The 17473-nt window shown below is 37.0% G+C and overlaps 1 protein-coding gene across 7 annotated transcripts in view; it reads left to right on the top strand.

The window, feature by feature from the left end:
• Positions 1-17257, top strand: part of TMEM117 (transmembrane protein 117) — a 204677-nt gene extending 187420 nt beyond the window's left edge. For all 7 annotated transcript variants that reach the window (XM_032106939.1, XM_032106938.1, XM_032106937.1 and 4 more), the window contains 2 exons: positions 4474-4603; positions 13282-17257. In XM_032106939.1, the coding sequence (XP_031962830.1) occupies positions 4474-4603; positions 13282-13919 (768 nt within the window). In that variant the 3' untranslated portion in view covers positions 13920-17257. The remainder of the gene's footprint in view (positions 1-4473; positions 4604-13281) is intronic.
• Positions 17258-17473: the final 216 nt, after the last annotated feature.

Raw genomic sequence — 17473 nt, 5'->3', positions numbered from 1 at the left:
GGATTTAAAGGAGAAAAAAATCTGTTCATGCAGTATGAAAGGTACATGTATGAGCTAACAGTATGGTTGTATGGCTTTATTTTTCAAATTCTGCAATGCATTCCAAATTTGGTATTTTGGGCCCTGTTCCTAATGAGATCCCAGAAATGGCACAGTACAGGCACTTCAGCAATAAGAACTAAAGCTGATGAAGTGAACTTTGCATAATTATAAGCTGAGAACTTTAAGAATATTGCACATGGCACTCATGTCCCAGTGGTGAGCACAGACTGATATCAGAGGCCACAGAGAGAAAATATCATGCAGGGAAAAACATGATGCAGGCCCGACCTATGTTCCAGAGTGGGAAGTGGGATTTATGGGCTTGTACATTTGCACTGTGAGTGTAGCTGTAAAGTGAGATGGAATATACCTACAAGGCATCTTGAATTTCTTAGGAAAATGGTTTTCTGGATATTGCTGAAATTAAGTTGTCTTTTCCCTGTCAGTAAGGAAAAAAATTAAAATAACAGAGTCAAAATATTTTGGACAATATTTTCTTAGAATCTAGACAGTAAAATGGCCACTTTGTTGGGTTTGTATTTGACAGCCTGATATTGGCATTAGTCTGAAAAGGTAATAATAATCTACTTTTCTTCGGCACAGTAATAATACTACAGCTATGTTTCTGCAGGTGATAATGTCTCTCTGTGACACTACTCACACTTACCAAAGCTGTGAGTCAAATGAAGCTCCAAAGACTGTTTAATCCCTAACTTAAAGCTTCATTTTCCTAACTGCTGCAGCTGTGGTGACTTCCATGGAAGTCAGTAGGTTTAACTCATTATTTTAGTTTCCTTTTCTTAAAATTGCTTTAAAATACATTTTATTATTTGTTGGGGGTGGTTTTTTTATTATTTTATTTCTGTAATATCATGGGACTGTTCTTAAAGAACAGACTGTATAAACATTCTGATAAAGGTGTTGTATTCAAAATGTTATTTATGGGTGAGGAAGGACCCTTATATATAAAGCCAAGATTTTATTTTTAGTGTTAAATTTAAACAGTATAACCCAAAAATCATTATCAGTTGAGACCGAATCATTACAGAAAAGAATACTTTTGTGCAGAAAGATGTTTCAGTAGTAGTAGTAGTAGCAGTAATAATAATAATAATAATAATAGTAATAATGTCTAAATTCTTATACACACACTTCTTAGTTTCTATTGCTTTTCCTGATGTTTCATCCACCCTCCCTCTGTTCCTGCGGGTCCTGAAATGGGCAGTTTCAGTCTATGGGGTTCAGTGGGAGCATTATGGCATGTCATTGGCATCTGGAGTCCTTTGCTGGGAAGGATATGGTGTTCATCAGGATGGTTTATTTTTATTTATGCTAGGAGCTGCTTGGGGCTATCTTTATGTTTGATAACACACGTTTAGACCTTGCCGTTTCCTCCTTGATCTGAAGCTTCATGTTACAGATAAGGTTTTATAGATAGTGCCTCGTGTTAGATACTTCTTTGCTCTCCTTGTTACCCCTAAAAGTAGTTTTGCCCAGCCCAGATCTGCATTTCTTTAGCTGAAAACCAGTGAGTTGTTTACAGCTGTGAGCTCTCCAGCACCAGCCTGTGCCCATCTCTCTAGTTATGGCCACGCCATATTACAGTGCTTCAGGGTAGTAAAGGTCATGATACAATTCAGGCGTGCTTCATACACTATGGGGCATATATGTAGAAAATGTTATTATCAGGTAATACTCATCCAGATGAGAAAAAAGCCTTTTTAATAAAACACTCAGATGCAAAGACACAGTCCAGTACAAAATTCTGCATGGTGGAATTTTATCTGTAGATCAGCAAAAGGCACAGTAGGAGCCTTGGGGCAAGGCAGGAGCAGGAGGCCAGATTTATAGACCCATGTTTACTTATAACTAATGCAGAGTTCACAGTTCTCCATTCATTTATTTTCAGGAATATGTAATGTATTTCTTCATATTTATTCCTGGGTGAGAGTATGTATGTGTTAACCAGAGACACCAGTCCAGAGATGTATATTAGAAACTGTGAAATGAAAGTGTGCATGCATAAAATTTTTATGTCTGGGTATTTTTTGAATGCCTACCACCTGCAAGGGGATGTCTACAGATGCAGGCTAAGGGACTGTGCAGCTGGGCAGGTATACCAGGTGTGCATGTGTTGCATTAGTGATAAGGTTAAAAGAGAGCATCCTTATTTCTCTTATCTTCTACATTTGTAAATTGGCACTTTCTGCATTGCTGTAAACATTAAGAACCAGGCAAAAAGTGTCAGATTTTCTCCTGGCTTGTGTTCCTGTTAATCCATTTAACTCAGTATCACAAATAGTTAGCACAAATCAGCTGTTCGTGATTCGGCTGTGCTATTCCCAGATCATAAAACTCTTCAATTTCCCTTCCATTGTAGAAAATGTTGGAGAGCTTAGCAAGTCTTGGAAGTTAAGTTATATGTAGTGATTAATCTTTCAGAGGTCATATAATCACAGAATATCCTCAGCTGAAAAGGATCCAGAAGCCCTACTGCTGGCTCTGCACAGGACAACCCCAAGAGTCACACCATGTGCCTGACAGCATTGTCCAAACACTTCTTGAACTCTGTCAGGCTGGTGCTGTGACCACTTCCCTGGAGAGCCTGTGCCAGTGCCCAACCATCCTCTGGGTGAGAAACCTTTTGACATATACAACATAATTCTCCCCTGACACTGCTTCAGGCTGTGACCCTCCGGTCCTGTCACTGGTCACCACAGAGCAGAATATCAGTCTGCCCCTCCTCTTCCCCTCATGAGGAATTTGCAGAGTGTCATGAGGTCTCCCCTCAGTCTTTTCTCCAGGCTGAACAGACCAAATGACCACAGTCCCTCCTCACATGGCTTCCCCTCAAGGCCCTTCACCATCTGGGTTGCCCTCCTTTGGACACTCTCTAATAGCTTTATATCCTTCTTATATTGTGGCTCCCAAAACTGCCCCCAGCACTTGAGGTGAGGCTGTCCCAGTGCAGAGCAGAGCGGGACAATCCCCTCCCTTGCCCGGCTGGTGATGCTGTGCCTGATGCCCCCCAGGACACAGGTGGCCCTCCTGGCTGCCAGGGCACTGCTGACTCAAATTCAACTTCCCATCAACCAGGACCCCCAGGTCCCTTTCTACAGCGTTGCTTTCCAGCATCTCATTCCCCAGTCCGTACATCCAGGATTGCCCTATCCCAGGTACAGAATCTGGTACCTGTCTTTGTTCAACTTCATACAGTTGGTCATTGCCCAGCCCTCTGATTTGCCAAGGTCTCTCTGCAGCACCTCTCTGCCTTTGAGGGAGTCAACAGTTCCTCCCAATTTGGTAGATGATTCTTAGCATTGAATATTTATTTTTTTACATTAAAAAAAAAAAAAAAAAAGGAAGCTTACCATTCCTTACAAAACTGAAAATTAAATCATGGAATTGGTTCTCATGGGGAGGTGTCTGTGCTGGAATGGTTTTCCTGTGAAGGAATCACAGGTCACTCACAGAGTTCTTCGCATTTCGGATTCCTTTATTTTCAGTAATTCAGGTGCTTGTTGCACTAGCTTATTGGCTACAAATCCAGGTGTGCATGGGAACAGGGTCAGTGTGTTTGTAACAGGAGATCACCAACAATCTGCAGTGCACAGAGTAATGACACTGGCAGTAATCATACTGATTCTAGCACTATTGCTAGGCTTTCAGTTTGGGCTCTAATGAGCCATGCTATCATACCCATTTTCAAGTGACTGAAGGTGGGTGCAGATAACCAAGTGAAAAATTCCTTTAAATGCAGCTCTTCCCCAGCTGGGTTACCACACACTACCAAAATATGCATATTGCTAGGTAAGAGCTTCCACATTTCCAACATTACCTTGTCAGCTGAAATATGGCAGTGGAGAAAACTGTGTTTGGGTTGATTCAGGCAGACAATGCTGAAGGGCCTGCACTTGCAGTGATTGTTTATTTAAATGTTTGAAGGCAAAATACAGAAAATACCCTGCAAGTTGAACAAGTAGAATACAAATATATGTAATGTTTGAAAGGCTCAGGCCTTCTTTGCCAATTTTGTACCTGTAAAATGTTTGCCAAATTACAAGTAACTAAAATTGTAAGTAGCATAGCAAGGTTTTTATATAGGTATTTGTAGTATTGTCAGGTTTTAAATAGATATTCTTATCCATAGACTGTTTTGTACTATCAGCTGATAGGGTTGGTTCAGTATTGTCATTCTGAAGTGGACTTTTAAAAACATAATTACCTGGAGCTGAGGTAAAAATTATATTGTAATATCTAACATAAATAAGGCATTCTATTTCAAGTGGGTCAGTCAAACTTAAAGTAAGAAAATCCAATAATGAGAGGTTTAAATATAGAATATTTCTCCTTTATTAATTTAAGCCATTTTAAAGGCAAAAATATACCATGAAAGCTTACTTTTATGCTCTTATTTTTCTTTTTTAACAGGACTGGGAGTTTCCGCATTTTATGGGTGATGTTGAAGTGAATCTTCCAGGCTTGCCCTCAGCACACATGCAATTTAAAGTACCTTATTTCCAAAAGATACTGAAAGAGGAATATCACATACATATAACAGGTGTGTAATCTTACAGATTGTGACACAGTCACAGAGTGAACTGCTTCTGTGTAATAAATGTATGCTACCACAGTCTTAAACATGTATTTTGTGTGTGTGTGCCCCAGACTTTTTTTCTCTTTATCTGTCCATATCCATATTCTCCATATATAAACATCTCAAGGAAATGAGGAACCCATATCTTACAAATCAGAGAGGCCTGCTGTTTTTCATGGATTTCAGCAACTTCTTGTGACAATAAGTAATACACAATGTAGCTTCAGACATCTTTCATCTAAAATTACTCTCCCAGGGAAATTAGCAGCTTATTTCATCTTCAAATCTCTTATGCTTTCAGATGCCTTTGCCATGATTTATGCTAATATCTTTTCATAACTTCGGTCATTCTCATCTGGCAAAGGCCACTCATAACCATACTTTCATCAGTCATCTAACGAGAAGCAGACAGTTAAATAACCTCAAATAAAATAGTATTGCAGTTATTCAAATGGATGATACATACAGATAAAAAGTACCTGATCCTTGCATATTGTGAGTCAGTATTTTAATAATGGTAGGGAATGAAAAAGAGAAAAAGGTTAAATAGGGATAAATATTTTGGTTTTACCTTCAAGCTATACAAAAGGAGTATAGCTCCTCTCTCTACATTGAGAATGGATGGATAATAATAGATAACAGAAGAATGCAGGTGTGAATTGGCAGGGGTCTTTAACTGCTAATATAAAAGGTCACAGCACATGACGCCACACAGAAATAAGATAGATGAGGGTAACCAAGGACACAGCCATATGAAACTCCTGCAGACCAGGGACAAAAGGAGTGTTCAGAGATGATACAAAGATAAGGCCAAGAGCTAGCAGGTGAGTCACAAGCTCAGCAAACAGCAGAAGCCAAGGGAAGAAAATGTGTCAAGGAAAGAATTACGCCAGCACTGAGTTGAGGTAGACTGAATGAGGCCTCAGAAAAGGTATTTTCAGCAGAGAATGCAGAAGTGAGATTAAAAAACAGAAAAGAAGATAAAATTAGTGCAGAAGTTACCTGTTGGCTATTGACTGAAAGAAGGCAAATGGGCCAGCAGGAATTACAGAGGGAGGGATAGAAAGTTTTTCAAAATCGGATGTAGGTGCCCTGCTGGAATGCTGACAGAGAACAGCCAGCCAGCAAGGAGAAAGAAGAGCAGGTACACATTGGAGGGAGACCATCGAGCCATTAGTGGTTTATGGAACAGGATAAAGCAAATGATGGCCCAGTCAGTGACTAGAAGCTGTAGGGTGAAAGGAGATATGATGTGTACATGATGAACACATTTTTCTCTCCCAAATGAGCAAAAAGAGAAAGGAGAAGAGGAAAAAAAATGTTTAAGCATCAAATATTTTATGTGAATTATAGGTATGGAATTCAGGGATAGCAAAATAGGTTTTTTTTCTTTTTTCTCAAGACTAGGGAATGAATTTGGAGGGGCTCAGTACCACAAAGTTCCCAGATGCTGTACTGTTATTCCATTGTATAGGGAAAAGTAGTGGAATGGATGCACAGAGGAGCAGAAAAAATGACTGAGTCATGGCAGGTTGGGTTGTGTCACCAGATACAGAAACTTGGCATATAATTAATGGGTGGTAGAAGAGGAATTGAAGAGCAAAAGACATTTTTGTATTGTAATAGAGACAGGGACATTGATGATAATCAGGGATAATCAGAGAATGAACAAGAGCAAAGAACATAAATTAGTGATCGGAAATGCAACCGCTAGCAGTGCTGCTGTTTGAAAACAAGCCAACCAAATAAAACCAATATTTATGCATTGTAGTCTTCTGCAGAGAGGACTGGAGTCCTTCCTGATTTTCTAGTGAGAAGGCATTCTTTTAATGAGGATGAGATAATGAATGAAGGCTGAGGAAAATTTTTCCCTGCTCAGCATTAACAAGATCCACTTATTAGATTCGCTAGACAAATCAATCCATTTGATTGCACATCACGTATCCTGTCTACTGAGTGCCTGTCTTATCTCAGTGCTACACCACCCTTTAGGAGATCTAATAAACAGCCATAACACATGGCACAAGAACCTCCCTTTGGGTAGGTTTTGCTTGAACCATCTGTTCTTGCCATCAGTTCTTGTCTTAGGTTAAGGCATCATCTTGGATAAGTTTCAAGCTCTAGTTACTGTTTGGATGTGCAGATACTTGAATATTCTACTCAAATCAAGGTGCTAGTAAAAGAAAAAGCTGGTTATATATATATTTATATAAAATTATATATTTTATAGATCTATATAATGATGAATATAATCCAATCTAAAATGAGGGTAGAGAATGAATGCAACTGCAGCAGGTGACATGGGGGTAGGACAATGACAACGGCAGGGAGCTCACTCTATTTAAGCACTGTTTAATACATGGAATCAAGAAGTTAAATTTAACCATAGGACTTCTTTTAAGTAACAAACAGGAAAAGATCACTGAGGCCTGAAAAACATTTATTTTAGCACTAGCTATATAGCTAAATCTAGGCTGTAAATCTATGACCTGTGCTCTAATTTTTAGAAACTGGAAACCATATTCTCCCAAGTAGCAAGGAGAAAGAAAGCATGGCTGAAATAACATTTGCCATCTTTTTCCCGGCAAATTTTATTCTTTATTAGTTCTTACACAGTCTTAGTCACTGTTGATTGATCTAAATAAAAGCAGCCCTATCCAATAGTGTTTTTTCAAATAAGCAATGGTCCCACAAAGAAGCAGCTCTAAGGAAAGTGACACTCAGAGGAGTAAAGGACTTCAAGCCACCATTCTGTTGGTCTGTCCTTAATGGCTTTGTGAAAGTTCTGTACAGATGAAGAATTTCAGTTGCTTGGTCTGTGTTGCCAGCTCTCCTGATTTTATCACAAGTCTTAAGACAGTTGCTCTTTTTCCTTTTTCTTTCTCTTTCTTTCTCTTTTTCTTTTTCTTTTTTCTTTTTCTTTTTCTTTTTCTTTTTCTTTCTCTTTTTCTTTTTCTTTTTCTTTTTCTTTCTCTTTTTCTTTTTCTTTTTCTTTTTCTTTTTCTTTTTCTTTTTCCTTCTCTTTTTCTTTTTCTTTTTCTTTTTCTTTTTCTTTTTCTTTTTCTTTCTTTTTCTTTTTCTTCTTTTTCTTTTTCCTTTTCCTTTTCTTTTCTTTTTCTTTTTCTTTTTCTTCTTTTTCTTTTTCCTTTTCCTTTTCCTTTTCTTTTTCTTTTTCTTTTTCTTTTTCTTTTTCTTTTTCTTTTTCTTTTTCTTTTTCTTTTTCTTTTTCTTTTTCTTTTTCTTTTTCTTTTTCTTTTTCTTTTTCTTTTTCCTTCTTTTTCTTTTTCTTTTTCTTTTTCTTTTTCTTTTTCTTTTTCTTTTTCTTTTTTTCATTTTGTTTCTTTCTTTTTCTTTTTCCTTTTCTTTTTTCTTTTTTTACTGTTTTGTCTTAAAGACTTATCTCCTGAATTCAGTGACTAAATGCGAATTTCAGATTTCATAATATAAAGATCATGATTGCAGAGAAAAAAATTGAAGTTTGCTTCTGCATAATTCAATGTCCAAAAAGGCAGATAAATACAACACTACTAACTATACTATTTTAACCCATACTACTTTAGACTCATAACATGCTTTCTTAGGCCTGACTTGTGATTTCTGAATGTTGTAAGTTGGATGGAGGTAATATTGAATTAACATCTGACTCTAGCTGATATGATTCAGTGTAATTTTAAATTTACTATGAAAAGCTTATCTTATTTTTACTGGTAACTGAGTACCTCATTTTACTCACATTTCATTGCATCTAGGAACTCCTTGCAAGCATCTACTGAGTATTAAATATTTTCATCCTGTTTTGATAGCCACTTTTTTTTATGAACATCAAAAATAACTTCAATTCCTGCATCTGCTTAGCTCATCTAGATTTCCCTTGACAGATGGTTCATTGCAAAGTATGTGTTTTCCTTTTTAGGCTGATGTTTATGAAAATACATAGTCTATCCTAGTTTCTATAATACCCAGGGAAATTTGTAAAACTTAAAAGTAAATTTTGTTACTTCAGATTCTTTCATGGTTAAAAGGCACTGTGGGGGCCTGCCTCGTACCCTTTAATAGCAGCACTGGAAATCCAAGGGCATCTGCTCTCAAGAATGCAGATAATGTTCAAACAGAAAATGTTAAGGTTTAGGTGTGAAAAGAAATGGGAAATTTCTCTGGCTGTTTATAACATGTTTCTGAGGGCTGATCTAGCCCAAGTGCCCTTCCACCCAAAGGAGAAATCATCACCTTCATAGCTGGGGTGTTCCTGGCATGGCTGGCTCATGGAGTTAAACCAGCAGTGTGTCTAGATTCAGCCCAAGCATTGCCTACACAGAGCAGCCTGAGGGAGTCCGTAGGCAAAAATAGAAAGGTTAGAGGTAAAAACAAAGCTGGCCATGCACACAGACGTGAAAAAAACCTCAGAGGATTAACGTCTTAGATCAGCTGCGAGTGGTCTGTCTGCATGCGTTTATCTAGCTAATAACACTAATGTGACAGAAGATAGGAAGAACATTTCAAACGTTTTACAGCAGTGTCTGAATGGTTTTAGACAGAAATTACAGTTGAGATAGGAGTCTAAAGTCAACATTTCCCCCGCTAGCCTCTGGCTGTGGTTGCACAGCATGAGGCTGCTTGCATCTAGCCTTATTAAATGGAATTTTCACATTACCTCTTGACTTCAGGAGGGATGCTGAGGACTGGCTTCTACGTGAGATCCTTTTCTTGGGAAATGAATAGTCTGTTCCAGACTAAAAAATAAAATACATACAAAAATAAAACTGCTCCAGAATCAGCAGCTGGTTTGGAATATTGGGATATATTCCAAATGTTGTGTGTGGGATTGCCCAAAAATCTTTTTTGATGGTGAAACAGTCTTGTTCAATTTCTGGAAAAGGGGAAAATAAAAAATTCGTACTTCTTTCAGCATGAGAAGGCCCCTGACATTCATGTGCAGTGTACAGCTGTTCAGCTTCAGCAGGGAGGGGAGACTGTTTCTAAGCAGAGTTCTGTAAAGGCTGGGGTTCAGAGCATGGTCCTATGATGCAGGTCCAAACTGCCACAAGTGGAGATTATTCTAGAGTCAATGTTTCCCTTCTGGTGAGTGCTCTAGCCAGGAGGATACAATCCTCTTCAACAGACATGCTTTCTCAGAAAACAAGAATGAATTTTCATCCCCAAATACTGGTTGTAGTCTACAATTCCTATAAAAACATTTCACATTTTGCGTTACAACCTGGCAAGGACACTAGTCTAGTTAGTCTTGTCTAACTGCATACCTCCAGTTTTTCTTTCAGAGGATCTTTGTTGCACCAAATTGCTGTATTGTAACACATTTCCAAATACACCAAATCAGATTCCGAACTCTCCAAATATTATGTGTAGCATGTAGGAATGTCAGTGCTGTGAAAGCCAATTATTAACCAGGTCTTTTTTTTAGGTAGAACATGGTTGAACGACACAACCTATTTTCCCACATGACTTTCTTCATTGTTAACTTCGTTGAAGACTGGATAAAATCCTTTTCAGTTTGCTGAAATGGTTGACTAGCCTTCCAGTCTTGAGAGCTGATCTTACTGCATCCTTCCATTTCAAGTTTTGTCTTTGAATAAATCATTTTCCACCCAAGAAGGGCTAAGTGGGGTCAGGTATATGCCAGTATTCTTGGCCACACAAATTTCACTGAAGTAGAGCCAACCCTAAAGCAGCAGTGATACTAATGCTACAGAAATTGGCTAAGAGACAAATTAAATGGCTTCCTAGTGTAGGGCTCCATTTTCCCGTGACATTTTTCACCTGGAATGAAGCTTGAAATATTTTTAAATAAAACTAATATCTCTAGCTTCATAGGATATTTATTATGATCCTTTGCAAAACTACAAACTTGAATTTGTTTATGCTCAAAATCAAAGGTCATGATTGACTTTTAATTTACCTAGCTTATTTCCTATATAAGCTTGATATATGACTTAAAGTTTGCTAATGATTATGCTAAAATTAAGTTGCAATAGATAATCATTTAATATACATAGATTATACACATATAAAGTTATAATGTTAAACTTTGGTTTAACATTGAGAGACAACATTGAGAGACTTTGTTCAATATATTAAGTCTCTGTATAACCATAATGAACACAATGACACCTTTCTGCTCCAAAACATCATGGATCTAGAAGGATTGTTTGCTTGGTTTATTTGGCTGTCATGCCTGCAAGTACAGCAGTGAAGTACATGTCTTGGAGAGGGATAGATGGCAGAGGACGCTGCATTCTTGAAAGAGGTAAATACTTTCTGTAAGTACCCAGGACAGCACTAACTCAGTCATTTTGTGTCTAAGGAGATTAATGCAGCCCTTGGCTACAGGGATTACTGAGTAGGAGCAGAAAGATGTCATTGTGCTCATATATGGTTATAGTGAGACTGTTACTCATACACAGCCTTTGGTTCTGGTGACAACAGTATTCCAAAGGAAAAGTCATAGAGCTCATCAAGCACGACAGTGATGCAGAGGATGGAAAACTTGTCTAGAAATGAGAAATTTAAGTAGTTTGGAGAAAATCCACTATAGAACAGCAGCTGTTCTCAGTCGAGCTGCCATTTAGACATTCAGGTCGCCGTTCATCTTTGTTAGATGGGGTGATGGACCTAAGTGGTTTGTATAGCCCACACAGACCCAACAATCCCAGCAGCAGAGCTCAGAGCTTTGTTTCTGCCTGCCTAATTTTGACTAGAAGCTGAATGAGGGAGTTTCAAGTTCCTGGTTTTTATGAAACAGGAACAGTGTATCTTTCTTAGATCAGGCGAGCACTTAAATTCTTAATGTAAAAGGGGTGGAGGATTTTTTAATTTTTATTGTAATTTGTGTTTAGCCTATTTTTCCTAAGGAAATGAGAATTATGTGATTTTTTTTCTGTGTGTGGGCTCGTTTCACTCTGTCAAACACTCAGCATCAAATAACTTTTGAACCCGCAACCATTTTCAAAACATTTTCAGACAGTGAGAATATGAAAAATAGCAATATTATCATTGTGTCCTAAGAAAAGGTGGTAAGGTAAAGAAGAATCATCTAAGTTAGTGCCCAGCTGAGGAAAAAGCAAGAAGTAAGCCATTATATTCTACTTGACAGCAGCTATTGATCAATGAATCCTATGTCTTTCTGTTGAAAGATAGACGTGATGGGGAAACTAGAAACATGAAATACATGGCAAACATCCACAGGAAACATCAAGTTACATTGTATTTTTTGTTATATTATTTCATACTTTAGCATCACTTTCAGTCTCTTGGTGTTGATTTAAGAAACTTAAATATTATAAAATGTGGTGATGATATTCTGAAAAGATACTTTTCTTTAACATGTCATTTATCATATTGACAAAATCCCAGGGAGAAATCACAGAACGATTTTGACTGGAAGGGACCCTAAGGATCATTCGGTTTCAGCCCTTCTGACATAAGCAGGGATACCTTCCACTACACTATTTTGCTCAAAGTCCCATCCAACTTGACTTTGATAGAGGAGCTATTCAGGAATTACAGGATGGTTGTCAAGGTCTTTTCAGTTCAGTTTTGTTTCTGGACAGTGACAATAACACAGGAAAATGAATGTTCTTGTTCATTTTCAATCTCTTTAATCTAAACTGAAAATAACTATTAAACATAATTGCTGAATACAAGAAATTAGTCTCCTTACCCTCCTGAAGAATTCTGGTTATACAATTTGAGCACACATACTTTCAGGAACTGGAATCCGTTAATTCTTTGCAAGTCACTAGCCTAAGTAATTTGATAGATCCTCTGATACATTTTCTTTTTCACTTGAAGCATACTTAAATATGATTCTAGCAGAGTCCAAGATCATTCATCACTACCAGGAACATTCCTCCATGTACGTATTTTCACTTAATGCTGACATGTAGATTTTCCAGGTTCTTGGCTGGTGGCAGTCATCACTGCAGAGGTGAGATCTTAACATATGTCCAACTAGAATGTGAGACATGCTTTGACTATGAAAATAGTATAATTTGTTTTGTGTATTCATAGACACAGATTATAAGAAAAGCTAAGCTGATTAGACTCTGAAGTCTACAACCAGCCCTTGCTATTTCTCAAGGGTGTGATATCTCTAAATCAGTTTGTCTGATTGCCCGTACCTGAACATACCTGCACACCATGGTTGGTATATCCAACAAGATAAGTATATACTCTTAAAATTCACGTAATTACCAACCTCAAAAACCTCAGTCACTTCAGTAATTTCTGGAATATGTGGTTCTATCAAATATGGCCTTTCCATGGAAAATTTCCATATGAATATTTTTAAAGCCCTAGAATCAATGCTTTTTAGGTTTATTGATCTAGAACACATCTAGTGATCACACCTGGTGATCTAATCAACAGGTCACTTACAAACTGTAATGTCAATTGAATAGATATACTGCTGTGTTTGTGTTACAAAATTATTTTGTGTTCAGACCTAACTGTGAAATACTAAGGGATATTCAGCATAAATCTGACTGTGGTGGAAATTTATTTACAACTTTGCTTTACAGGTTAATAAAAAAGAACTTTTTTTCTCTGAGTATCTTTTAAGTATGATGGCATTTGTACTGCTTCTAAAATGGATGTATCAGATGACAGAACTTTCTTTTTCCAAACAGGCAAATGGTTTAACTATGGAATTATCTTCCTTGTTTTAATCTTGGATCTGAATATGTGGAAGAACCAAATATTTTACAAACCTCATGAATATGGTCAGTATATCGGCCCTGGACAGAAGATCTACACAGTGAAGGACTCAGAGAGCTTGAAAGACCTTAATAGAACTAAGTTATCTTGGGAGTGGAGATCCAATAACACTAACCCATTGACGAACCGGACCTATGCGGAAGGGGACATGTTCCTGCACAGCAGATTCACAGGCTCTAGCCTTGATGTCAAATGCCTGGCTTTTATTCCAAGTTTGCTGGCTTTTGCTTTGTTTGGTTTTTTCATCTGGTTCTTTGGACGATTTCAGAAAACTGACCAAGGCATGGAGAATTTAGACAAATCATACACAAGAATGAAACGAAAGTCACCATCAGATATGGGAATGACACGAGAAAATACACAGGTGTTAGAAGAACCATTGAATTTTCAAGAACCCCATCTGGTATCCATAAAATCAGACTTAAGTGAAATAGTTTTTAATTCTTCTCTCCTAACTTCTGAAAACTTGAATGCACAACTGAATGAACAAGACAGTCCTTTACAGCCAGTACCAGAGCCCTCTGTCCCTAAGAGTAATCCTGTGACATAGAGGCACAGGAAAATCAGTTTAAATAAGCAGTTACTCTAAGATTTCAGTTTTACCTTTTGTAAGTTAAGATTTACATAGTGTTTAGAATAAGAAACTCAACCTATACCAAGAGGTGCTCAGCATGCTTTTTCTAGGAATTTTGTTTTTTATTTGTATTATAGTACGTGCCTATTGTATATCTAACATTCCTTTATAGATTGCTTCCCAAAAATTGCACAAGCTATTTATTAATACATTACCTTAACTGTATAATAGTGTATTAGATGATTACTTGCAGGTATAAAATTCTACCGTGGTGGTGCCTTGAGACATTAAACTGTTTTTTAACTCAACACTAGATGTATAGCACAGTTTTTCTCATCTGTTTTGCAAAGTTTTTTGTATATGGTTGTTTCAAGTATCACTTGATGTCTTGACAGAGTAGGTAAATGTAGTTATTCCTAAAGAAGGCTTTCTGTTAGGGCGTCACAACTTGACTTTGTTATTCACTCATCTGTGAAGTCAGAGATTTTGAAGACCAGACTGCAGAGAAGCATGTTTATTACCTTTTAATTTTTCTGGCTAGCTGCCAAACACAAATACAGATTTATTATGCAGTAAACAGCAGAGGCATAATCCAGCATGGGTCACTAGTTGTGAAAATATGAGTTTCTCCATCAGTAATAGCAATTATGTGATAATGCCTAATTATGTTTTTCTTAATTAAAGATAAACTGCTCCTTGATTAAAAGTTTTGCCCTTCACCTTTTAGAAACAGAGGTGAAAATACATGGTTGAAGCAACTCTCTCCATCATCACACCAACCCTATGCAACATCAAAGAGCCAATGGAGTGATTACAGTAAAGGACACAAAGCCCATTAAATCCAGTATTTTTGCAATCGAGTGCAGATATGGTCTGGGTATATGTGAAACGTACATAAGAACACACTGCATGTAGTCTAATTTCCCAAAATACTGAAGAAATGTTTAAGGCTTTTAATTAAAATAAATTAATAGTTGAATTTTATTGCTCTTTTTTTTTTCCTTTTATTTTCCTTCATTTGTTATCCATGAGTATTCATAACCTGGAATCAGAAATAGGGAGAAACTGGGGTTTTGCTTTTTTGAAGGGGACTTCGTAATGTGAATTTCTCTGTTATATGATCAAACTATGTGCACTAGAGAAACTGCATATCTAAAACATCAGAAGGACTGATTTGCCTCTAATTTAGTTCTATAAAATTGCTGTTACAAGTTACTAAATAATAAGTCACTTTTAAGACTGAATTATTTCCCTGTCACTTTCTGGTGGTGTTGTATTTTGTCTTTGTGACTTTTTTATCTCTGTTGGTTTTGATCTATCTGCTTTTAAGTTTTTAGAATACTGAATTTAGCATGCGTAATAGAACCATGCATTTATTAACTGTCACTTGAGAGCCAATTTTAATAACCATCATTCAACAATTGTTTATTATGAGGCAGGAACACATTCTGTTAGTTTTGCAATTTTTAAAACATTTTACCCATGCATTGCCCTATTTAAATTCACAAATATTTCTGACACTAAAAAAGACAGACAGCATCACAGTGATGTCAAAATCAAATAGTTTGTTTATGAAATATTTAATATTTTATCACTAAAAAATTCACTTTATAATCATACTAATTTTTTATCTATTAAAAATTATGACTAAACCAAAATCTACTCACTTTTGCCTACTGCAGCCTATAAATCTGTTTAATTGACTTACTATATAATCAAAGACAAGCCATTAATAAGTAATGATAAAACAGTGTGAGATCCTGCTTGTACTATATAAGAGGTGATATACTGATGTTTGATATTCAAACAGCATTTAATTTCTTAAGTAGTTACAGAAATAGCTGTTTAATTTTGCAAATACATGCTTCTCTGTATGTTTTGAACACTGTAAAACCAAGTACTGAAAATCTCTCATTAACGCATTTCTCTATTCGTGCAGACTAGTAGTTAAATACATTAATATTTAGGCAGAAAAATGAAAGAATTACTTGAGCCTTACAGCCTGCATGATTACTTGACTCTTGAAACTGTTATTAAGCAACTGATTTCACAGCTAAAATAATTCCTTGACCTCGTATTGAGTTAATGCTTTTAAGGTCATTATAAGCCGCCATGAAAGAGAGAAAAGCATCAAGTGATCCTAGATTTTGCATGAGTATTTACATTAATGGTCAAGCATAGAGACTGCTTATATCATGAATTCATAAGAAGCTTAAAGATTCAGTGTAACCACTCACCATGGTCAACTCATCTAGTTAATTAATGGAGAAAGGACTTCTCAGTCATATAGGAGTCTCATTTGTAATCACAGACATAGATGGAAGAAGAGAGGAGTATTTCCATTCTCCACTCCCAGTGTTGAGAAGCCTGAGTTAGGTTGCCAGGCTTGCCCTAAGCACCTTCTGAAAGAGGCAGAGACTTGGGAGCTGAACACCCTAAAGATTCAGTGCCTAACTCTGCATTACTGAGTAGTGCAACCCAGCAGGAACAGGTTTGTGGAGTGAAACAGTTGGTGCACAACAGTGCCCACAGGTTGTGTATTTCAGGGTTTTACATCTGTTTAGCTCTTGTTTGGTCCTAATAGAGTGATTGAACGATAGTGGCCAGGGTACATGCAGAGACCACATGATCTGAGTTAGAAGAGACTAAGTGAGCACAATCACAATTGCATTCCTGAGCTGTGCTGCTAATGCAGAGTCATTCTCAGTCTTCTTCCCAAAATGGAAATATTCCTCTCCAAGCACATTCAGTGTTGTCAACTGTTGTTCACTTTGAATATTCTGAAATGCTTCGCTAACTCAAAACAGTCTGAACGGCTTTCTAGTCTTGTACCCACAACTGGGACCTTAATATGGAAATCTGACCTTTTCCTGAAAGCCCAAATACTGGACAAAATTTTTAGGCTTTTATTTCTTTTCCTGAGGAAGTTGAAAAATCCACAGGAGAGGAGAAATGAGGAAGTGTCAGTTTTTTCACAAACTACACATCTCATTTCTGCCCTCTATAATGAACCCTCTAGCAGCTGCCATCACTACAGGGCTGGCCTGTTTCTGCTTTGTCAAAGATCAGATTTGGTACAATACCTCTTTTTTTTACCATAGATACATTGCACAGTGATGGATGATAGAAACCACCTAATATAGTGTATATATAGAAGACACATCTCTAGGATAAGCACATAAGATTTATGACCCCACAGGTGCCCATAAATTGCCTTAGCAGTCTCAACAATTATCTTTACTGAGATGGAAATGACATGAAGCAAATGGTAAGAATTTTTGTAGAAAGTACCTTAATTAAAATATTCATGCTTATGGAAGTGTATGGATATCTTCAAAAACCACATGTATAAAATGTATATGTGTATATATATGTTAGGAGCCTAGGGATTACTTGATTTTTTGGGGAAAACTGCTGAGTTTCTCAAGGCAATTTACTACTGTCCTTTTTATGCTACATTGCTCCATCAGTTACTTATTCCAGGTTGTTTCATCTCCTCTGCCTCTACTTATTTTGCGGAGAAAATACAA

Source organism: Corvus moneduloides, chromosome 4 (assembly GCF_009650955.1).
Source record: "Corvus moneduloides isolate bCorMon1 chromosome 4, bCorMon1.pri, whole genome shotgun sequence".
Lineage (NCBI taxonomy): Eukaryota > Metazoa > Chordata > Aves > Passeriformes > Corvidae > Corvus > Corvus moneduloides.
This window is presented reverse-complemented; position numbering and strand designations above follow the sequence as displayed.